The 25,063-nt window shown below is 45.5% G+C and overlaps 1 protein-coding gene across 4 annotated transcripts in view; it reads right to left on the bottom strand.

The window, feature by feature from the left end:
* LOC134071584 (glutaminase kidney isoform, mitochondrial) overlaps positions 1-24,002 on the bottom strand; it is a 42,607-nt gene extending 18,605 nt beyond the window's left edge. Inside the window, exons 1-7 of one of the 4 annotated variants that reach the window (XM_062528365.1) lie at positions 12,833-13,060; positions 12,009-12,170; positions 9,692-9,782; positions 6,946-7,064; positions 2,593-2,722; positions 1,692-1,771; positions 340-503 (exon numbers count right to left, since the gene is read on the bottom strand). In XM_062528365.1, the coding sequence (XP_062384349.1) occupies positions 340-503; positions 1,692-1,771; positions 2,593-2,722; positions 6,946-7,064; positions 9,692-9,782; positions 12,009-12,170; positions 12,833-12,858 (772 nt within the window). In that variant the 5' untranslated portion in view covers positions 12,859-13,060. Of the gene's footprint in view, positions 1-339; positions 504-1,691; positions 1,772-2,592; positions 2,723-6,945; positions 7,065-9,644; positions 9,650-9,691; positions 9,789-12,008; positions 12,171-12,832; positions 13,061-23,603 lie in introns of those variants that run through there. The other 3 variants (XM_062528363.1, XM_062528364.1, XM_062528366.1) reach the window with 3 other exon arrangements.
* Between the last annotated feature and the right edge of the window lie 1,061 nt (positions 24,003-25,063).

Genomic DNA, 25,063 nt, shown 5'->3' with positions numbered 1-25,063 from the left:
CCCAGGCCGCTAGGCTCCTTGTGTGTGTGTGTGTGTGTGTGTGTGTGCGGTCGCTCACCTTCCTCGTTGAGGAAGAGCTTGTTGAAGCGCAGGCCGCTGGGCTCCTTGTGTGTGTGTGTGTGTGTGTGTGTGTGTGTGTGTGTGTGTGTGGTTGCTCACCTTCCTCGTTGAGGAAGAGCTTGTTGAAGCGCAGGCCGCTGGGCTCCTTGTGTGTGTGTGTGTGTGTGTGTGTGTGTGTGCGGTCGCTCACCTTCCTCGTTGAGGAAGAGCTTGTTGAAGCGCAGGCCGCTGGGCTCCTTGTGTGTGTGTGTGTGTGTGTGTGTGTGTGCGGTCGCTCACCTTCCTCGTTGAGGAAGAGCTTGTTGAAGCGCAGGCCGCTGGGCTCCTTGCCGATGAAGCGGTGCACGTAGTCTGTGCCGTGGTCGTGCACGGCGATCGCGTACTTCAGCGGCTTCACACACGACTGCAGGCAGAACGGGACCTTGGTGTCGCCCGTCGTAAATCTGTGAGGGACACACACACACACACACACGTAAATCTGTGAGGGCTGACGTGAAAAATCAAACGTTGTTACACACACACATGCACACACTGGGTGTCTGACAGGACTAGAGCCCCGGGAGTCAAATTATCGATCAGACATTCTTACACACACATACACACTGACACAGACAGACACACACACACACACACACACTGTGTCTGACAGTTCGAAAGAGAGGTCCAATATTAATGATCACAGATTATTACACACACACATACACTCTCTCTCACACACACACATGCAGACGCAAGCACACATACACACACAAGCACATTTGAGCATGTGTGTGAGTGTGTGTGTTTGTGTGTGTTTTGAGTATGTGTTTGAGTGTGTGTTTGGTTTTGTGTAGTGACTGCTTGAGTGGGACAGGTGCAGCAAGCCATCTCAACCTCTATCCATCCACAATGTGTGTGTGTGTGTGTGTGTGTGTGTGTGTGTGTGTGTGTGTGTGTGTGTGTGTGTGTGTGTGTGTGCATGTGTGAGTGTGTTTTTGTGTGTGTAGTGTGCAGCAGGCCAACTGCCCTCTGTCCGTCCACAATGAGTGTGTTGAAGTATGTGTATCAGAATGTGCGTGTTTGTGTGCGAGTGTGTGTGTGTGAGTGAGTGTTGAAGTACTGTATGTGTATCAGTATGTGTGTGTGTGCATGTTGTTACGGCCCGGCCGCGCAATGTCTTAACCCCGCCCATTTTGCAATTACGGGCCTATGTGCTCGTTTCCTCTCTTCCTCTGTGTGCCCAGGTGTGCCTAATTTGGAGGTGAATATAGGACCAGCTCCGTCTGTGCTTGGGGCGGCAGCCCTCCTCCCGGCGTTGAATTGGATTTCGTTGCGTTACCTTTGTTCCTTGTACTGACTTACACCTCATTTTGCGTATTTACCATTACACTGATTCGCACCACACTTTTATCGTTATTTCTTCATATTAGTTTATGTTAACTTTATTTAATAAACTCATTCATTATTATTATTATACTGCGTTGGTCTCCCCTTTAATGTACATACTAGAGCCAGTATGTTACAATGTGTGTGTATGTGTGTGTGTATGTGTGTGTGTGTGTGTGTGTGTGTGTGTGTGTGTGTGTGTGTGTGTGTGTGTGTGTGTGAGTGTGTGTATGTGTGTGTGTGTAGTGTGCAGCAGGCCATCTCACCTTTGACCATCCACGGTGCACAGGGCCACCCCCCACAGGTCTGGACTGAACTTGGCCAGCTGAGGGATGTAGTCAGCCACCTGCAGAGGAACACACACACACACAGACACACACACACACACACACGGACACAGACACACAGAAACACACACACACACACACGCACACACACAAAGAGAGAGAGAGAGAGAGAGAAAAGGTCACTAAACACACCCAAACACATTCACAAACTGACACACTCCAACACACGATGTCACTACACATTGTAAATAAAGCTGTTTTTGACTTTTCCTGCCATTTCCTGACTGTCTCCATTCATCTGTGATATCAGATATATAAATGCCCATCAGGTAAAACCAGTAGCAAATCACAGCACAAAGCACAGTTGACAACAGGAAAACTTAAAATAGGATAAAATCCAATAGGTCGTTCTCAGGCGAATCACAGCACAGTTGCAGAGAAAGCTTCCCTGTTACAGTAAAAGAACCTGCAAAACTTGGCAAAGCTGAACAGGGTGGGTCCGTCCATACGAATCATCCACCAACAGGATCCATGGCCCCTTTTAGGCGGGGATCACATCACCAACCCAGCGGTGGCAAGCGCAACGCAACGCTCAGACCATAATAATAATCCAAAACATTCTATCTCGGTTCTCAGTTACGCTGTGGTCAACGTTGTTACTAGAGACGGTTTTATCTTTGTTGAACCAATCAGAGGAATCTAGAATTCTAGAACTGACATTGATGAGCCGAGCGTTGTGCTCAGTTTGTTCAACGCTAGCGTTACTCGTTGCGTTGTCACCGGTCCGCTGCCGAACCATAGAGAACAACAGGAAACCTGCCGCTTGCCGCTGGCTAATGTGACCCCCGCCTTAGGGAAGACAAGGACGATTGGGACTCACCTTGCCCCCAGAGCGCAATTTGGCACCATCGTAAATTTCGTCGATGTGGGAGGTGAAGGACTGGAAATCTGGGATGACAAACTTCTTTCGGAACGCCTGAGTGAGCAGCACTATGTTGCTCTGGACACACCTGACCACAGAGGACAGAGAGAGAGAGAGAGAGAGAGAGAGAGAAAGAGATACATAGAGAAAATGGGAAATTAGTCTCCCTTGTAGACACGTCAGACTCAAACTGCAGAGACATAATGTGGAGTTTTATTCCTTGAAGTGCTGGACATCCTGATCTATTGTAGTCGTCTCAGGAACAGAAAAACAGACGCACTGAGGAGGAGAGAGAATTTTAAACATGGCTCATGACTGCTTGAATTACTAAGCCTCACAACTTATTCTGTGTGTACAAACAGCATTGTAGTGTGTCGTGGTGCAGCACTGCATCAGTGTTATTATCTCCGGCCCTTCATACCCAGTCGGCCCTGGGGACCAAACCCGAAACATTGCAAGTCATTTTGAGGTCACGTTGGATAAAAACATCTGCTAAATAGCTCACTGTTACCTTAAACAAGGTCAATGGCAGAAACAGGAATGAAGAACAACTTTGACTACGGTGAAACACCCTCGCAGAATCAGTGTAGTTTGTGCTGCCTGAGTGAGTGCGTTTATTCTCAGTGTTAAAGATAGCGTGTCTGTTTACTTAAAAACAGCAACTTTGACTACACTGAAACATCCTTTCACAATCAGTGTAGTTTGTGCTTTATTAGAGAGCTTGTTTACTCTCAGTGTTAAGGACAGTAAGCATGTTTACTCTTGGTCGGTGTTAAAGATAGTGTGAGTACACGTTTAGTGTGAGTACATGTTTACTCTTGGTCGGTGTTAAAGACAGTGTAAGTACTCTCGGTGTTAAAGATAGCCTACATGTTTACTCGCCGTGACAGCAAGGCCCATGTGGCGCGGTAGCTCGCGCTGCCCTCAGTAGAAGCTCTGGCAAACACACAGCCACTAAATGGGCTGCTGTCTCCTGCCTCATTAACCTGCCGACTGACTCCCACACTGCTCCTAGCTCACAGGGAGTGTGTGTGTGTGTGTGTGTGTGCGTGTGGGGGGTATAAATCTCACTCTGGCCATTAGAATGGAGTGCACGAGAGCATGCGCGCACACACACAATCTAATAGGACTATTAGGGCTGTGTGAACACACATGCACACACAGACATAATGTTTTCACAGCTGCATTCACACACACACACACACACACACACACACACACACACACACACACACACACACGCACACACACACTCACTGTTAGAATTCAGTCCTACACGTTACAGATTATTCAGAATGCAAACATGGTGTGTGTGTATTCCGCCTGTGTTCTGTGGCTGCCATCTCACGTTTTATATGTGCATTCATACCAGATATGTCTCTGATGCGCCGATGCTGCAGCGAAAAATAGAAGCCGGTCCAATTTCTAGCATGCACATGTTTTGTTGTGTGTACATCCCACCTTTTTTAGGCCAGGTGCAGGACAAGAGAACAACAGAAGAGAGAATGTTCGCATACAGAGTTTAGCTTCAAACTTCTAATTCTATCTGGGTCGTCTGCATCGGGTCGAAACGTTGTTGGTTTTTTATAAAAGTTTGGGAGTTAAACTCCTGTGAGTTAGCCGCAGGACAGTGTTTTATGCAAGTTAAAAGAAACAAAACCATATGAATACCATATTAACTTTCCCCTTGTATTAACCTCATAGCTGAAGAAATTTAGCAAAATCAATGTATAAGCTGCGGCTAATAGTTGGGAAGTGACGGGTATGTGAAAAATCGGCGGACTTCTCCTTTAAGGAAAACAGTTCTGTTCCCTGTGATGCGGTGCCGAGTTGCGTGATGATTCACACTGCCTTGCTATGAAGGTTAATGTATGTGCAGGCACGTTCCCTCCCTTCGTGACGCTCACTTGACCGATTTGTGGCGCTCATGCGTACTCCTCTCCTGTCTCAGCGTCAGCAACCTCCAGTTTCCCCACCCCACCCTCCTCTTCCTGAAAAGGGGGGGGCAGTTGGCACCCTGCCAGGCCCCGCTGATGCCCGCTGGAGAGGAGCTGTAGTGGGGCAGGAGGGGGTGGGGGGGGGGGTGGCAGGACTATAGCTGCAGGAGGGGTGCTGCACCCTGGCAGCGTGACTGGGGATTTGGAGCTGTTCTCCAAGCTGTCGCTGACAAGGGTACCATGGGACATCACAATGTGTGTGTGTGTGTGTGCGTGTGTGTGTGTGACAGAGATAGAGAAAGTCACAGTGGGACAGAGGGAGTGTGTGCATGTGTGCATCTATGTCAGTATCTAAATGTCAGCACACACACACACACACACACACACACACTTCTGCGCAGCAATAAACTTGCATGGGGCCACATTAAGCTGTCCTACTCTCGTTAGAGCCTCATTCTGAGTGTTTAGCGTAATGGGCAGAACAACAACAGAGAGCAGCCATCCGATAACATCCACACACACACACACACACTCTAACGCACGAGCACGTCTGTCGTCCGATAACATCCACACAGACGCACAAGCACTAACACGAGTACGCCTGCCGTCCAATAACACACACACACACACACACAAGTCAGTTCGCCGTCCAATAACATCCATACGTGCACGAGCACGAGTATGAGCCAGTCCCCCAACCTTGTGCATTATTAAAACCCAGCGGAGCCCAACGCCACGGACTGCAGCTCAGAAGCATCAGCGACTGCTATTAAATAATTGAAATGACACGAAGATAGAACACAGGGGGAAAAGCAACATTAAAATCGGTATTATTGCGGTCGACAACGACGATGATGATGATGATGTGGCAACCTTGGCAAGATGCCCACGTACTCAGCGAGAAGACAAGGAGGAGTGAAGGATTGAAGCATGTGATTCCATCACAGCGTATGTGTTCCACATGCAGTGCTAACAGACATACACACCTTCTCTAAACATTTTCAAATCCCGTCTCAAAGCCCATCTCTACTCTTTAGCTTTTAAATCAGTTTAAGCTCTCCAAAAGGTTTGAGGAAGATGTTCATAAATCTGATAACCCACTCACTTGGGAAACATGTTAAAAATTCCTATAAAATCAAATTCAGTCTACAAAGAGAGAAGATAAACGAGTTGAAAACATTTAAAAAGCATAGAAATCGTATTCATCGGTCTTGGGTGGCGATCAGATATGTGAATACATGGCATGCTACTACTAACATAAAAGTTCTCAGCCATGTCCATTTTGCCAAGTAGATATCATAGGACAAAAGGTTGGAGAGCCCTGGCTTACAACAATCACACCTCTCTCCTGACACCTGAAACACGTCATTGTGTTAACATTGTACACTGTAACTCATGTGCCTGATATTTACATCTCTCCTGACACCTGAAACACTAAACATCATTGTGTTTACATTGTAAACTGTAACTCGGCTGTCTTGTGTATATGGCCATCTGACCACTTTTAAACCACAATAAGAGCATTTTTGGGCACGGTGTTAAGCCACATTCATACCAAGAGTGATAATGATAACGATAACGATAACAATAATGATAAACCTTCACAACAGCATAAAAAGCCTCTCCTCGTGTTAATAGGCGTGTTCAAGTTCAACTCCAAATGACCTTTTGCAGCAACGAGAGCTGCCGGTGGCAGCAGGGGCGGGGATACAAACGCTGCTATGAAGTTGTACACTCTCTACTTCCCGTAGTCTAGACTTGGCTAGACTTGACCATGTGACGATCACGAGGCACGGACCCGCATGGACCCTTGTGGATATGAGGAGGCATCTAAACACCTGCACATACGTCAGGGATGTAAAAGCCAATTAGGGCAAAGACCTGACGTCATGAAGGCAGGGTCTAGGCTCCGCTGCGCTCCGCAGTACCTCCAGAGCGGCTGCTCCGCTGCTCCGCAGCTGCCTGGCCACGCCTTGCTCCCGCGATAAGTTGAGGCCATGTGATACCGACTGCCGAGTCGAAAACACACCCATCTAGACCATCGTGGACAGATTTTTAACCACGTGCATCCTTGTGCTGCGCAGTTTTTGTGCTGCGTAGCCATCTTGAACGCGCCTATAGAATGTGATGGCTAACATGTGATGGCTTCTGATTGGCTATTAGCTTTTTATCGTTCTCAAACGCGAAAGGGATCCCGAACAATATAGATCTTCATGTTGTTATTGTTCATTTATGTGTGAATGTCGTCATTCATATTAACAAGAGCAATATTTGTTCATAGTTATCATTATAGTTATAGTTCTTGGTGTGAACGGCCTTTTATAGTGGTCATGTCAGAAACGATGTCCTGGCCATTGGAACGTGTCTGTCTTACTTTTTGAAGAGGTGGCGATCCAGAGCTCCGTCTGAGGTGGTCTTGAGCGTCATCTTCAGCATCTCCATACATTCCTTCAGTCTGGGGTCGCCCGTCCATAGCCCTGTGGCTTTCAGAGCCTGAGGGGGGGAGTGGGAGAGAGAGAGAGAGGGGGAAAGAGAGGACGAGAGAGCGAGGGAAGGGGAGGGACAGAGAGAGTGAGGGGGTTAGAGAGAGAATGGGGAGAGGGGGAGAGAGAGAGGGGAAGAGAGCAAATGTGAAAAGAAAGAAAAGAAAGAAAGGACATGAGGGAATGGTGGAAGAAAAAAGAGAGAGATCAAGTGATAGTGAGAGACAGATGGACAGATAGAAAGAAAGGGAGAGAGAGAGAGGGAGAAGGAAAGAAAAGGGGAAATTAGTCTCCCTTGTAGACATATCAGATTCTAACTGGCTAGAAATGATGTGGAGTTCTATTCCTTGAAGTGCTAGACTCCCTGACCTACTTCAGTAGTCTCAGAACAAAACAGACATTCCACTTCCATAAATAATAAACAAATATCAATACACATCATGAGATCTACTGTCTGTTATTAGATTACAGTACTGCCGCATACTGACATTTGAGCATGACCATAATTACCTAATAGTTGTTGTTATGAATAATTGAAGGGCATTTTCAGATTAAATTTGGGGGCCAGTAAAAATCAACTGAACTATTATCAACCAAACCAAACAGGCTGTTTTAACCTCAACCACCACCTGACTCTGAAATGGGGCCACAAACCAATCTGCATAAGCTACGGAAGGCTAGAGCGGACAAACCTTACACGATCATTTGTCTTGTATGTGTTGTAAGTGCCTCTCGACCCTTCACTGGCTAATGGAGATGGGGTTTGTTATGGGCCCGCTCGTCGGCCAATATCTGGGTTACGAGGCGACAATCGTGACAGCCAGTGGTGATGGGTAATGAGGTCTATACAGGACCTGGAGTGGAGCGGTGATTCATGCTCTGAGCGTTTCACTGCCGAGGCGGGAAGATAGAGCCATCACCGGGAAGTGGAATAAAACAAAGGCCGCCTCCTGGCAGTGCTGTGGCAGGCTGGGCCGTGCTGACGGGGAGGAGATGAACGAGAGGCTGCTAACAGGGAGAAATAAATGGGGTGCATCCGCAGGACCCGGCGGAGGAGGGGAGGAAAAAGGGAGAGAGTGTGTGTGTGTGTGTGTGTGTGAGTCTGTGTGTGTGTGAGTGTGTGTATGTGTATGTGTATGTGTATGTGTGTATGTGTGTGTAGTTGGTAGGAGTAGATGGTGGATTGGTGACACTGAGTTATCGTTTTCAGATGGCAGACTGAGATATCAGCATGGTGGCCTTGCGTGACTACAGATGAGAGGGGACCACAGGAGTCTTCTAAATGAGAACCCACATCGACTCAAGGGTGCGGACTACTACGCAGCACTGTGATCTCTCTATCAGGCAATAAGCATTTGCTTCAGAAACTAACACCTGATGGTTACCAAAGAGGGGCTTCAGACTACATCGTTCCTATACTTCTTTGACTTGAGGCCTGGACATGTCAAACTTTTGGGGTCATCGTTGTACTAAATATTGTTACTTCTTAGCTTGCCTACGTTATATGTGCAGCTCGAGAAGTTTAAGTTTCCCTCACGAAAACTCGCACATACATTGAATGGGCACTCACACAACTACCGTGTAATTGTATGCCTCTATGGTTGATGATACCAAATCAGAAAACATTTCGGGCCCAGCCGTGGCGCAACTTGCTTGGGCGCCTGCGCCATACACCTGGGTTCAATTCCCACCCCTTGGTCCTTTCTAGATCCCACTCCCTTCCTGTCATTCTCCACTATCCTATCTGATCATTAAAAGCCCCAAAGGATCAAAAACAAAAAAGAAAGCATTTCCTGATCAGGAAAACGTTGTTTTTTTTCGTTCGTTCCATGATACCATTTAGTTGTGGCGCCAAATTATCAGACGAGTGGAGGAAAGCACCGGACACGCTCTGGACCGGCAGTCTCCTCGCTGAAAACCGGCCCATAGTTTGAGGAACGCTGCCAGAGGCCACAGTTTGCTGCCAAATACCACTGACTCTGAACGATCAGGAAGAGCGGCACCAGGTCAATGCCATGCCAGGTCCAGAATAGGGGAAACGGAACAGAACAGAACAAAAGGTTCCTCAGCATCCTCAGTGCTCCCAACAAACTGCTGAGGTTGAGTCCTTTGAGGCCAGAGACTGCTTTGTTCTTGTTTGAGTTTCTAAAGAGGTGTTTTGACGGGAGACGGCATACAAGAGCATTAATCTGTCAAAACTTGATCCAATCAAAACACACATTTAGTGTGAAATCTGAAGGTGAATACAGAGGGTTTCTGCAGATTAAGGATTTTTGCAAGGTCAAGACTTTTTAAGACCATTATAAATTGAATTCATAACTGATTTCACATCGGAACCAGACAAAAATATATCAGAATCCTACCAGCAAAGCATTTTAAAGAGACCCTATGCAACTTTTTCATAGTCATAAAATCGCTTAGAAATCGGGGAAGCTCTGCAGAGAAATATACATTCATAAAACGAGCGAAAACTAAAAACTACCATGCACATAGAGGCATTCTGATTCATGGTATGGTAAGGTAACTGCCTCACGTCAGATAACACTTCAGGTCTTCAGTACCATTCGTAAGTGTGAGTGCTAACTCTCACCGTGGTGAACTTCAGTACCATTCGTGAGTGTGAATGCTAGCTCTCACCGTGGTGAACTTGTGTGCAGGGATCTTCTCCTGGCCCTCTGCGATGGTGTAGAAGAGAAGGTCTTCCAAGCTGGGTAGGATGCCCGCCTTCCTTCTCCTGAGAGGCGGAGATCAAGGAGAGGACAGAGAGAGAGAGAGAGAGAGAGAGAGAGAGAATGAGACACTGGATGCTAACTGCTATTGCTAACTAGGCACAGTGAAAGCAGTGGGGAGAGGGGATCTGCAGCAGGGGACATCTGTATGAGAGGAGGAAGGGGGTAGGCAGCTTTAAAGTATAATGCTGAGAGCGGTCTTAAAGCAAAACTGATGCTGGTTTAAAAATAACACTCAGTTTCTGTGGAATAGATTTCAACCTCTTTCTTGTTTGTAAAATGCAAGCCCTCTAGAGGAGGGGGAGGGGAGATGGTTTAAAATGATTAAAAAATAGAATAATTCATAAATGCATTAAAGTAGTGCTAATAATAAATAATATATTAACAAAATAATACTTTAAAGAGAGTAACTCTTAGTGGAGGTTTAGTCTGGCATGAGAACTCCTGCTATGTTACAGAGTTCAGGGGTCAGAGAACCCCTTGAACATGGAGGGTTAGTTGAGCACTACAGTGGCTGGCATGGGGCAAAGCAGTTAGGAATTCATTCCTCTCTAGGAAGAAGAGTTTAGTGTGTTAGAAAAGGTTTAGGGGAAAAGCACTGGGGCTCCTAGGTATGCAATGCATTGTGGGAAAGCAACAGACCTGGGGCCCAGGCCTTTCATCCAAACTGCAAGGGCTTGAACCGGTAGTTTAATAAGAAATGTAAATATAGACCGTAGGACTTTGCTACAGGCACATCGAAGAACATCCAGGAAGACTCAGCTATTGGGTGGCATTTTGAGTAACTATATGCTCCAGGGCAGTGTCAATCCCCTAGTCCTAGTGAACGCACTCCGTTCACACAACTCGATCTCTTTCATAATTCCATTTTCCCTAGCCCTTCCCCTTTAAGGGCCTGTGTCCATAATCACGTTTTTTGCACTGACGGCGGCTATTTTCAATCCAAATTCTATGAAGATCTGAAAGCTGAAATTTGCTGTTCAACTTTCAGAACAGCGCTGGGCTCCTCGATGTCACTTTTCTCTCGACGACCAACTCAAATTGAAGAGGAGGAAACCTCGTAACCTCGCAACAAGCGTGATTGGTGGACACAGAGCCTAACTCCCTCTTCTATAATTACTTTTTAATGTGCCAATAAATTAGGTAACTTTTTGAGCAATGTCTCTGGGTAATCACACATTACCGGCTCCATGTGTTCTGGATGGATGATCATGACACACTACCTACAGAAAAAAAAATAGTTTCCCAGCATCAACAAGCGTGCCAGGACAACAATACACAAGCAAACACTACCCAGCAACATTGCTCAAAAAGACGCCTTGAGCATCGTCAGCTTGACACGTTGCTGATGACTGACGTTTGGCCCAATTGTGATGTCATTCCTGGATGGCCAGAAGGCTGAGGGTTGCCGGGATACGCATGGACATCAGAAAGGATGGGTCAAGCGCAGAGGCTTGCAGGGGGGTTGGGGGTGTGTGTGCGGAAGACATTTCAGGGTACACAGATTAAACAGCAGTTCGCAGAGAAGAAGCGGACTTGGATAGGACACAATACTACAGCTACTGACGTAAGAAAAGAAACAAACAAAATAAAAAATGTAAATATACTTACAGACAAATGCAAAAGCAAGCAGATCAACCAAAGATGGGGGGAAGGGGAGGGAGAGAAAATGTGCAGAGTGAATGAGTGACAGCACTTGACATTGAAACAGCAAACAACGACAAATTCAATTACACACAAATTCAATTAAACACAAATTCAGTTACAACCAGTACAACAGACACATTCAAAAATGGACACCTTTTTCATTGACTCAACATGCATTAATGAGGATATCCACACCACACCAGGTACCAATCATAAGATTTATATGAAATACCAACATCTAAATAAAATCCAGACATCTTGACACTCATGACTAGTATTTAAAATTGAAAAAACTATTCATATAGCTGGCATGAATCTAAACCTTGCTTCTGGTTGTAGCAGATGTTGTGGAGCAGACAGACCCCAGATTTAGACATGTCATGTCCAGGGCTGTTTGCTCTGAGGAGCTCTCGGAATAGAGTCATGAGCTTCTCCATCTCTTTTCTTCATCTCTGAATGCCTATCACCTGCATTACCTGGAGAACATCTGCGTGGTCACTTCCTGTTTCCTCTCTGCTTCTTTCTCTCTCTCTCCATCTCTCTCTCCCTCTCTCTCTCTCTCTCTCTCCCTCTCTTACCTCTCCTTGTGGTGCTTGACTAACAGCTCAATGGCCTGTCTCTCTTCCAGACTGCTCTGGCCCATGTCTCTGACTAGCTGGTCAACATCGTCTGGGTTCTCGAACTTCCACTTTAGATCAGACGCCGCCAGCATCTCAGAGACCTGCGTGGAGCCCACCTGCCTGCGAGAGTCATAGAGTGTGTTTACATGCATAAAACAATTTACAATAAACGTTCATTTGTAACTATTAGCCGCAGCTTATCCATTAATTTTACTAAATGTCTTCAGCTATGAGATTAACACAGGGACAGTTACAGCAATATGGTATTAATATGGCTTTGTTTCTTTTAACTTGCATAAAACACTGTCCTGCGGCTAATACACAGGAAGTTACTGCACTGGCAATGATTGGATAACTAAAATAATCTGTTTAAGATGTATACATGTCTCAAAGAAATCAGAAGTTGACAAAAACCTAGGTGTGTTTTACTGTTTTTTCTACAAAAGCTTAAAGCTAGGGCATTGTTGTGCCGTCAGTTACCAGCAGATTTTATACTGGGAATATATGTTCTATGTTATATCTGCCATGTTATACCATGTGTTATGCATAATATGTGCTGCTGCTGTTACCAAATTCTTGGAACATAGAGTGATGTGTGAAAATGATTATCCCTTGGGGACATTAAAAACTATCTATGGATGAGCATATCGAGCTTGTGACTGGTGATCTATCGGAGCATTTGTCTCCATTGACAGCTGCTGTGCGGCACCTGCGGGCTCCTCATGCCGACTCCTCCTCACTCCTCTGTACCTGTCCTCCTCCTTACCTGTCCTCCTCCTTACCTGACCTCCTCCTCGTGCTCCATCATGATGCCCTCTGCCTCCACTCTCTCGTTGACCGCCCTCTCTGCTCTCCCCTGCGCCTCCTCCAGCACCTCCTCTCTCTCCTGCCTCTTTCGGACCCTCCCTGTCTCTCTCCCTTTCTCTCTCTCCTCTTTTCCTCCCTCGTTCTCACTGCTCCTGGCGCGTCTCTGATTCTCTGTGGCCTCCTGAGGCCGCTCTCCTCCTCCTCCTCCTCCTCCTCTTGACTCCTGCTCATTTGGAGGTGATGTATCTCTCCTACGCCAGCAGTAAACCAGAGGTCACACAGATGTTCAGTCCAAATGAAAATATACATACAAATAAAAAGACAAAAACAAACAATTAAACAAACAAATTATGAAACAAACACTTAGATTAGGTGACACTCCAAATCTAATGCTGACGTCATTTTTGGACTGATTTATACCATATACGTTTGCAGAGCTTACCTGCAAAGGAAAGAAATAGAAGGAGAGAGAGAAAGAGAGAGAGGGAGAGAGGCATAGTGAGAGAGAAAGGGAGAGAGAGAGAGAGAGAATGATAGACAGAGCCAGAGAGACAGACATAAAGAAAGAGTGGTCCAACATGGAAGGACACAAAAAAAGACATAAAGAGACATGGAATGGACAGAAGGACAGAAGAGTGAACCATAAAAAGGACACACACACACACACACACACACACACACACTGGACATGCACCAGTCTCCCAGCTGAGCTGCCCCAGACTGACCAGCAGTAGCAGCTGTGGCATGTAGGGTCAAGTCAACTTGGCATGCGAGGAAAGTAGGGCACTACGGCCCTACACACACACACACACACACACACACACACACACACACACACACACACACACACACACACACACACACACACACACACACACACACACACACACACACACACACACACACACACACACACACACACACACACACACACACACACACACACACACACACACACACTACCCACCACCTCAGCCCTGGCTAATGAGGCCTAAGCCTGCTTCCCCATGGACCTCCATAGTGCCACTGATCCCTGCTAATACGAAGACTGCATGCCAAAAAGTCATCTCCGGTGCTATTTCTGTTCCCAGAACAACACACACACACACACACCAAACACCACCACTATTACATGTTACTTGAAGTCTGTGGATGTAACTATCGTGTGTTGTGTTGGTTAATCTCTCTCAGACATCTCTCGCACACACTCACACACACAAGCACACACACCAAACACCACCACTATTGCATGTTATTTGAAGTCTGTGGATGCAACTATTGTGTGTTGTGTTGGTTAATCTCTCAGACACACACACACACACACACACCAGCGAGGCCGGAAATGAGGGGGTGGAGGTTAGCACATTTACCACGAAGAAAGAGTTCTGTCCCTTTCCAGGGATGACTGAATTGCTTTTGTCCTATTTCTCAATCATTTTCATTCCTCCAGGTTAACGACGTCACCGCCTCCCCACACCGGCTGTTGCCCGCCCCGGGAGGTGCAAGCGGCGCAATCCATCCATCGCCTGGAGAAAACCTCCAGTCGATTCCGTCCCTCTTAAACAAGACTGTGCACTCGATATCTCCATCTCTCTTCTCTCCGCTCATCCACTCCACTACAGAGAAGATGATGAATGAAAAGAAAATAGGATGCTAATGGAGAAATCACTGGACTCTGAGTTGACAGAGCCACGGCTTGGCCTGCAGCGCTGGCCTTTTCCCACGTTGGTGTTATTTGGTACTCTGGTTTAGACAGGCTGATGGGTCTGGATTTAGAATTGCTGACCAGGAGAACACCTGACCAGCTGCAGCAAACCCTCAAGTGGTGTGTGTGTGTGTGTCTGTGTGTGTGTGTGTGTGTGTGTGTGTGTGTGCGTGTGTGTGTCGAGAGAGCTCTCATTAGCACAAGTGCTCCCTTGCAGCTATACACACTCTAGCACTTGCACTGTTTTACATGTTAAACACACACACACACACACACACACACAAGCGCTGACGGTTCTTCTAAATGCCTCCTCACGTTACGTAAGGTGAGACTTGCAGTAAGTATACATTATAGTGATGGACAGTCCACTAAGGCACAAACTCCAGGGTCGTGGCTTCACCTTAAAGGGACACTTCACCGATTAGCATTAAGCTTTGCATCTTTAGAAAACCAGTCATGTTTTTGAATTTTTACATCATTGAAAGCAGGAAGTCCAACGTTGAAATCCGTATTTCTACCATCTCAAGGCAAACTGAGGGAATGATGCACGACCGTACACAAATCTGACTTGCTTCGAAGTCGCAATACATAAAAGCATGCAACATTCTCTACCTTGTCTGTGGACATCGTTATTTGCTGGATAAACAAATAGCATGTGTGCGACAGAGGAAAAGTGCTTTAGTGTTGCTTTAAATGAGTTTGTGTGCGTCGGTATTAATGCATTGGATTGCAAAAATGCGCATTGTGTGTTATACAAATCAGAGCCCATAGTGTGACTTTTGGGAGAAACGGTGTGTGTGGGAGGCAGCTGTATCCTTAGAGGACAGACACTGGAAGACTTTACTTTAGCCTAACTGATGATACAGACCCAGACTAACATTAATCTTTTAAAGGTGATAGTCATAGAGCATCTTCCTCTCTCTCTGTCTCTCTCTCTCTCTGTCTGAGAGCCTATGCTCTTCTTCTTCTCTCTCTGTATGTCTGTCTGAGAGTCTTTTTCTCTCTCTTTCTCTTTCTGTCAGTCTGAGAGCCTCTCTCTCTCTCTCTGTGGTTAGGTCTTCTCTCTCTCTCTCTCTTGTTTTTTTCTCTCTGAGTGGTGCGGTGTTTAGGTCTTTCAGGGATCCTGCAGGGGAGCAGGAGCATACCAGCAGTGCAGCAGCAGGAGGAGGAGGAGGAGGAGGAGGAAGAAGAGGAGGAGGAGGAGTGTTCAGAGATGGAGGAAGAGCTCTAGGCTGAGCGCTGACTCACACACACCGTCAGTGCACACGTCACCCTCACAGCTTGAAAAGAACAATGACTTAGTGCTGGGCGGTATGGCCAAAAATGTATATCACGGTATTTTTCAAAATTCTGACGGTTTCACGGTATATGACGGTATTTTTTTTCCATGCATAATCAGGTGTTCGCAACATTTTCTATGGGTTGACCAAGGAATTACTGCAGTAGATTGATTTAGGATGGCCTATTTTACTGTCATGATGAGGGAATATTGTAGAATAATTCCACACTAGTAGTAGTATTAGGCCTACAGGTTGCATGGCTATGATGCTGTTTACAAAGAGGCACTCATGATTCTAATGGGCAATTGCAGTCAAAATACAGAACTTTTACTATGCAAATTGCACAAACCTACACAAAAAGTAGTGCAAATACACAAGCCCAAGTAGGCTACACTGTTTTCAAGTAAATATAAAAAGGAAATATAAAACAAGTGTGACTAAGTGAAGAGACTGCTCCGCTAATATGCCTACTCTGTCAAATAGGCCCCTTCAGAATCATGCCGTGTTGTTATTGTGTGCTCTACACATAACGTTAGTGGTAGGCTAACGTTTACAGAATTCACGTGGATGTCTTGTTATCAAGTTACGGTTCGCTAAGCAAAATGTAAACACAAAAGTTCGTTTCAGTGCACTGATGACAGTCAAGATCATGACTAACTAACCAGCTAGTATTGTTCAGTTCATGTCTGTAACATGCTTTACTTGCTACTTGGATAATCTCAGCGAATGTTATTAAGGTAAGATGAATTATAAGATCATAAAGCTTTCCTGTTCGGTGGGTTCGCCTACTAGCCAGCTAGCTAGCTAGCGGTGAACAATCTTTTAATTTTTTTGCCTACTGGAAAATCCCTTTCAATGTAGGTTATTAAGACCAGTGACGCTTTCTTTAACTAGGGGAACAATTTAAGGTATTCTGTGCAACACCCGTAAATAAATCCCTAACCAAAGGAACAAATAAGCCTTCTGCATCATTATTAAAGGGAGAACGTGAGGTGTCTAGTGTTACAGGCTCCACTGTTTACTTTCTCCATGCGTGTTTAGAAGCGCAACACTGAAAAGGGTCCCGTCTGAAACAATGACGCGCGACGCAGCATTCCGCCCACAGTGTAATCAAATACACCGGTATGGCGGTATATTAAAAATTCATATCATAACGAAAATATACACCGGTATTCGATGTGAACCGGTATACCGCCCAGCACTACAATGACTGACACCCAAACACACACACACACAAACACACACATACAAGTAGACCACTAGCCTACCAGGCCGAGTTGGCCATCATCGCCACACAACAGGCTGCGTCAGCTAAACGTGCCTCTACTCAGTAGCAAGCAAGCGCTTTGCATATTTGCATCTTCACCCAAATAGTTCCCCTGGACACTGAGCGCATTCATCTGTGTCCTACTTACTTCCTCGAAGTCTGTTGACATAGCAGTGCTTGCTCTGTGCACCACCGAAACAGACTGAGCTCCTGCCCAACTCACCCTTCCCAGCCAAAAAATGCACTCTACTCTCACTATGCAGTCTTTCACTACGTGCCCAATGACATGCTTACTAATATGCTTCCATAGTCTTGTTAATATGCAGTAATACGATGGCGGTGATGGCTTTCATACTCATGTTAATATGCAGTAATAACATGGTAGGTTTCAAGCTCTTGTTACTAATATGCAATAATAACATGGTGATGGGAGCTTTCATGCTCTCGTTAATACGCAGTAATGGTTGCAGGAGTCAGATGTAGTGATATGATATCAGGTAACGGCATCTCCTTGGTGGCTTCCTCTTCTCTCTTCCGTTAGTCTACTAGAGTGTCGATTTACTCCAGGTACGTTCAGGTCTCCTTGCTACCTGGTGCCAAGAGTGCCGAGAAGCCTTTTTATGAGGACGCATCAGGAGACATTCAAATTTAATGCTATGTGTACAAATGTAACACAGCAAGTGGTTTGATCAGATGTGGGATTAGATCACAATGTCCCTTGCAGGTTGTTTGCAAATTGCACCAGTGTTTATTATATCAATTCTGTCCACATGTGATCCAAAAAATACATTCCCCAGAATGCACCTGGAGCAGATCTGGCCCAGATAAAAGCTACTACCAGCTAGACCTGAGTGTGCATCCTGTGATGCGTCAGAAATGTGTGCTGTAACAATTTGTCTGCCCTCCTAAAGCACAATGGCTTTCAAAACTTGCAGCAAAATATTCTCACATCCATGACAAGGGTGTGTGTCATTTTCAGCATGGCACAACGACACTGCAATTCTGCACTCTGCTGTGTCGGCTGCAACTAGAGTCTGTATCTTCTCCTCTTGAGCCTACAGCTCAAAACCTCTCTACGTTCTACGCATGTATAAACAGTGGCACAGGAGGGAGAGGGAGACCTAAAGCTCAAAACCCTTCTACGTTCTACGCATGTATCAACCGTGGCATAGAAAGTAGAGGGAGACCTACAGCCCAAAACCCCTGTATGGTCTACGCATGTCTCTACGGTGGCACAGTAAGCAGATGGAGCCCAAAAACCTCTCTACGTATACTATGCGCCTATGCGCCAAACAGTCCTTCTATGCATGTATTGACGGTGACATAAGAGATAGAGGGAGACCAACAGCCCAAAAACCTCATGCATGTGTACACACAGAACCGATGGGGGTGGCGGGAGGAGGAGTCACTGAGCAACCAGGATGTTGCTGATTCAAGCCCGGCTCCTCCTGACCCAGTCCAAGAGTCCTTGAGCAAAGACACTGAGCCCCGAACTGCTCCTGACAAGCAGGTTGGCACATAGCATGGCAGCTTCTGCCATGGGTGTATGAGTGTGTGTGTGCCTGTATGTGTGTGTATGTGTGTACATGGGTGAATGTGAGGCGTGACATTGTAAAGAGCTTTTGAGTGCTCGGAGGAAAAGAAAAGGGCTTCATAAGTGCAGTCCATTTACCATTTACACGTGGCTCACGCACAGACGCTCTACTGTGAGACTAGCTCAGCCGCAAGCCTTGTGTGGCCATTAGACTGCAGAGAGCAGACTCATAAAATCCTCAACTAGGAGAAAGACAGTCCACTGCACTCACACTACACACTCCTAAAAACAATATACTAAGCTATGAGGTTAATAGATGGGGGCAGTTATGATTTTGTTTCTTTTAACTTGCATAAAACACTGTGCTGCGGCTAATACACGATGCGGCTAATACACAGTATTAGCCGCATACACAGTCCCTACTGTGGACTGCAGAGGAGACTCATAAAATCCTGAACTAGGAGGAAGACAGTCTACACACTCCTAAAAACACGATGCTAACATTATTAGGCTCCTGCCTGCACTCATAAGAAACATCCTAAACTAAAACTGCATCCTGGCACTGCACTGCACTGCAGAGAGACAGTCAAAGAGCTGAGTAAGGATCTGATCACATCAGGGTCGAATTTGTTCAATTTAGCTGCGACATTGGACAGGTTTTGAGAGGAGAAAAAGTCACACCTGGAGCATACACAAACATGCACGCACACACTCTTACACACACATGAACACAACCTCATTGATGTCCACACCTCTAACTAGCAAAACAAGCTGGTATGCAGACATACTGTATACACAAACATGCACGCACATTCAAACATACCGACACACACGCACACATGAACATGAACCTCATTTGCTGTCGCCTCTGAACAAGCAAAACAAGCTGGTATGCAGACAAACAAGCACACACACTCAAGCATACAGACACACACACTCACACACTCAGACACACAAACACAACAATCTCATTTACTGCCACCCCTGACAAGCAAAACAAGCTCTGATATGTGCTAATAAGACTGCACTGCACTGCACTGCAGAGGGCCAGTACAAAAACTGAGTGAGGATCAGATCAGATAAGGGTCGACTATGTTTCCAATTCAGCTCTGACATGGAAAGGTTTTGGGTGGAAAAAAAAGCAGTGACACATGGCGTATAAACAAACACAAACACAACCTCATCTGACACACAAAATAAGCTCTGAATACGCACATATATGCACACAAACACGCACACACACACACACACACACACACACACAGAGGCATGAACCTCATTTACCTCCACCTCTTGACAAGCAAAACAAGCTCTGATATGTGCTCAGGGGCCACCAGAGGGGCATCTATCTTGGCCGGCTGACAGCAACTCTCTCTCTCACAGCACACACACACACACACACACATGCATGCTCAAGCGTGCACACACACACACACACACAAACACTCATTCAAATACATGCTTATACGCACACATACACTCACACATGCACACGCACACACACCCGTGCACAAACACACACAGAGAAGGAAACAGAAGGTGTTTGCTTGTGAGGAGGCCCTATGGCTCATCCTCTCATCTCATTTAGCAAACAGAGGCAGCTGGTCGTGCCCAGTAGCCACACCATAACACCAGCTAGCTAGCACATTAGCACGCGCCGCTAATGACTGACCGACCGACCAGCCGGCCGGCTGACGGGAAGAGTGAGGGAGGCGAACAGTGACGGGGCGGCCCGCGGAGGGGACATTAAGCCCAGCCGGCACGTGATCGCTTCCCAAAAGCTGGCGAGTCAAACTTGCGTCATTCCCAATGGGCAAATACAAATGGGCAGCACAACTACAGCAAGCAAACACACACACACACACACACACACACACACACACACACACACACACACACACACACACACACACAGCTGAGTGAGTCACTAGAATAGTGCTTCAAGGGGATGCCTAATGAACTGTGTGTGTGTGTGTGTGTGTGTGTGTGTGAGTGTATTTGGCTATGTATTAGCAGATCATGTTACAGCCATCTAACTATTCCCAACACTCGCAGGGTAGATTAGTCCTCATAGTGAGTGATTTCATAAGAGCCTTATTTCTGCTTGGTGATGACAATTGCACTCATTTTTTTTTTTCAAATACACTGTGTGTGTGTGTGTGTGTGTGTGTGTGTGTGTGTGTAATTCATCAATGTTCCCCTGAGCAGAGCAGGTGGGAACTTCATCCAGCTACATCTCGTAGGAGGTCAGAGCCAGTCTCCATGACAACCACAGCAATATAGTTGTGATGAGAAGAGATTGTGTGTATGTATGTGTGATGAAAGGGTGGAGGGGTAGGTGTGTGTTGTTCTTTTAAAGGCAGCAATCACTCCCAGTCAGCAGAATGTGTTAGGCCTAAATCACGAGCTAGCATCTTAGACTAAGTCAGAGTAAGTTTAATATCAGCTGTAACATTTATGAAAAGGCATGTGAAGGAAAGCAAGCACACAACGTGTGTGTGTAGTATGTGTAGTGTACACACATACAAAACAAGCACTCAATCGACCTGACAAACAAACACCCTGTAATCCTCTTATCATTGGTCAACACGACTGAGCAAACATGCTTCACCTGATAACAATCAGCTCATAAATAGCTGCCATTGGCATTCCTTGCTTTTCAGGAAAGAAATTAAAGACAGATACACATTCAGATTTGGTTAAAAAAAAATAAAAAAATAAAACCTGAGACCGAGGCTGATATTGAGAGCATCATACCATATTTCCCTCAAATCAAACCAAATGTCTATAAAGCACCCTGAGCCGTTTCAATGCTAGCCGGTTGAAAGGTGAGGTGTTAACAGAGCGTACCATACACACTTCCTAATTCCCTGCTGACACCTGACACGGTCTACACACACACACACACACACACACACAGAAGGCGTGGTCTATAGCAACCATGCGCATCTTAACCCAGTGATGCTCATCCCACCAAACACACAGGAGCCATGACGCCATGACAACCTGGCCTGAGAGACCCCAAGTAACACTGTTATTGATTCCTACACACACACACACACACACACACACACACACACACACACACACACACACACGGCAAGATGTGAAAGAGGACACCACTGAGGTCTCCCCAGAGATGCCTAGTATGAATCACGGAAAAGCAACGGCTGACCTTCACAAGTCATTGAGAGGAGATGAAAGGGGGAAGAAAAAGGCAATCGAGATTTCCTCTCTCTTGCGGGACCACTCCCAGGAATATCTACACACAAGGAGGACCATATGCTGTCAGTAAAAAAAATCCATTATGAATTCAACTGAGGGGTTAAACAAGACCTTATGTTTAATTTATATCTCTGCATCCCTGGCTCACTGTGGTGCTCATAATGCCAGTCTGCAGAAGGTTCTAGAAGAATGTAATATACAGTCTGAAAGGAACGCAGCCTTGTGTGATCAAATTAACATAGCCAATTTAAAAAAAAAAAAAAAAAGAAAAACAGGTCATATTTTAGACATCATCTACTTACAACCATAAAGATTACCTGGAAAGAAGTACAATGGAAGCCTGAGAAAGCCTTCCTATTCAAATGTGTATGCATGCACAGCACAGCACACAGCACACAGCAGAATGATTGTCAAACTATTTTTTCAAGGCAAATGACAAAAAGACAATATGGCACCTTGGCGTAGACCTTGCGCCAGATGTACACGCTTCATAATGGACATATGGGCTAACCACAGTGGCGGTTTTAGGTACGGGCGAACCGGGCGGTCGCCCGGGGCGGCATCTTGTATGGGGCGGCACGAGCGCTTAACCCTATGAGCCCGACTGACGCAAAGTGCGTCAAAAAACACTCATGGGGGCGCTCGTGGAGGATCTCGCCTGGGGAGTAATTCAGTCTAGAACCGCCACTGGCTAACCATTCAGGGGGTGAGCATCACATAGCCCTCATGTATCCAGAACAAGCATTTTTCAAGTACAAGTAAATTTTCCAAACTTACAATGTAGCTTAGTTAAATGAGTTATATTTTTAGAATGCTTTCAGTGAGTTCTACAGAAATTGCATTCTGAGGGTTGGATGCAATTGATTCTTGACAAGTGTGCACGGTTAGTGACATCTAGAACCGAGTGTAGGAGTTCTTTAAATTCTTTAAACGAAGAACCCCGTGAATGGCACTGTAGTATTATTATCACATTGGTATTACTGTATTATTACAACAGCCAAAGTCGCTTATTCTAGCTTTGTCACACATTGGATGGGTGCAATAACTTATTGGACAGCCAGTCACAATAACCTCAGACAAAATTCCTGAAGCCTGCATTTCAGTGTCTTTGGTATTTGTCTATCAATGGAGTACTTAACTTGTAGGCTGCTAGCTCACACTGGTTTGTAAAATGACATGGCACTGAAAGGCATGCTTAACATGCTCAATGAGCTCGTTAGCTCAGCTAGCAGTACCACTCAGCTGCTGTGTAAACAACGTTAACGTTACTGCACAAACCGGCCGGTGCTTTGTCTTGAGTGGAATTAACATTACAAAGTCCGCCGTTTTCTCGCCCCAGATAGACACTGTCAGTACAGTCACTGTATGGGATAAAACATGTTAATTCACTACATGTCTAATTGTACAGTTTACTTTATACCATACAAATAAAAAAAGGACAAAGTTATGCACAGGAGGAAGGGGCGACTCGTGGGGAGGCTGGCTCCATCACACATTAAGTGTTAGCATTAGCAAGAGCAGGCTAGTCAGCAAGGTGGTCTCTCGAGTAGTCAGTGACAATTAAAACCTTCATTCATAGATTGATACGGGCTAGCTGAAAGCCAACGTTGCTTGTCTAGACCTGGTTGGTAAGGTTTTTTAAATGGCTTGATATTAGTTAAGAAAGACAGCCCGTTGTATTTTAAACAAACGAGCGAATACCGTTATCTCAGTCATTCATTCAGCGGCTACTCACTTTTCTTCTTTGCTGAGTTCATTTTTTGCATTCTCAGCCGCGGTTCCTGAACCGGCATCTGTCTTCGAGCACAGGTATCTTGCCCCACATGAGTTGGACCACGCCGGCAGGTGTCCCCCAAGACGGAGGGACTTTAAATTGGACCCCAATTTGACATTGGCACAGGCGGTGCTGAAGCAGTAAGAGGCGGTTAGTGACGTCTTATTTCTAGCTGTACCTGAAAAAGGACGCGAGAGGTTGGATTTATACAACTCCTTCAGCACTAACGTAACCCTAAAATGTAACATTTCAATCCTGTCAAGCTAGTTGATGGAACTGTTCTATTCAAGAGATAACGGTAAGGTATGGAGTATCTTTATCTATATCGAAATGATGTATGAAGATGTACACGGCATCCGCTACTCATCGACTGCACTATTTCAATGCCTTATCACGACAACGCCGGTCAGTGGACAGAAATTTCCAGGGGTTCACGCCCTTGTAGAACGCTATTGGTTGCAAGGTATGCACATCCTGTCTTTGATTGGTGGGTTAGCACATCAGTCATATTTTATTTCACATCATTTCCCTTCTGTAAATCCACCGGCGGCGGCATTTGCTGAAAGTCGTCTACAAGGTAAAAATCTGGAGTCCACTATGATGGTTAAGCACCGGTAAAGGGCTTCTTCTTCTTTTTCCCCTTTACCATCGACATCGACAACACTGTGTGTGGCTTAGGAAAACATTTACCTAAAAATAGGCTTACCCATAGGCCTACTGGTTACTTATTGTAATGGTCCCTTAAATTAATGATAAATAGTTACCTAAAATGGTTTCCATCTATCGTGAAAAGAAAATATGGAATAAAACAATATTGTGCAGTAGGCCTATTAAATAGGCTACCTATTATTATGATAGCATGCCTGTTTATTTGAATATCATAGGCTAATACAATTTCATCAACTATGCCAGGTTAATGGAATAGCAAACTTCCAAGTCTTGCCTAAACCATCATGAACAAGATGGAAGATTGAGGCTATCTTAAAGTAGCCTACTTTTTATTATTATTATTTATTGAAGTAGCCCAAAGTCGTTCCAGTGTTATAATATAATAGCACAGAGGTATAGTGTTAGGCCAGCCTGTTTATGGTGTTTTTAATGTTAGGCCTATGCAAGTCTTCAACTCTATTAATTCTACTGACTTTGACAGCATCAACGACAAGCAGCGTCCTAACAGATGAGACCTGAGTCTCTGCTGTCAAGAAGCTTTAACATGGCCAAGATAAAAGCAAAGCAAAGCAAAGCAAAGCAATCGCAATGCATTAATGCAGTAAATGATATTGCTGATGCACTGACGCCATCTAACGGCTAAAACTTATATTACATAGGTTATTTGGTACCACTGTTTTGTATAGACATCTCTGAACCACTATAACAGGCAAAATATATGATTTTAACACTCTATTCACTGGCATTACCAT

Source organism: Sardina pilchardus, chromosome 23 (genome assembly GCF_963854185.1).
Source record: "Sardina pilchardus chromosome 23, fSarPil1.1, whole genome shotgun sequence".
Classification (NCBI taxonomy): Eukaryota; Metazoa; Chordata; class Actinopteri; order Clupeiformes; family Clupeidae; genus Sardina; species Sardina pilchardus.
Note: the sequence above shows the minus strand (reverse complement) of the source record. Positions and strands in the feature narration are given on the sequence as shown.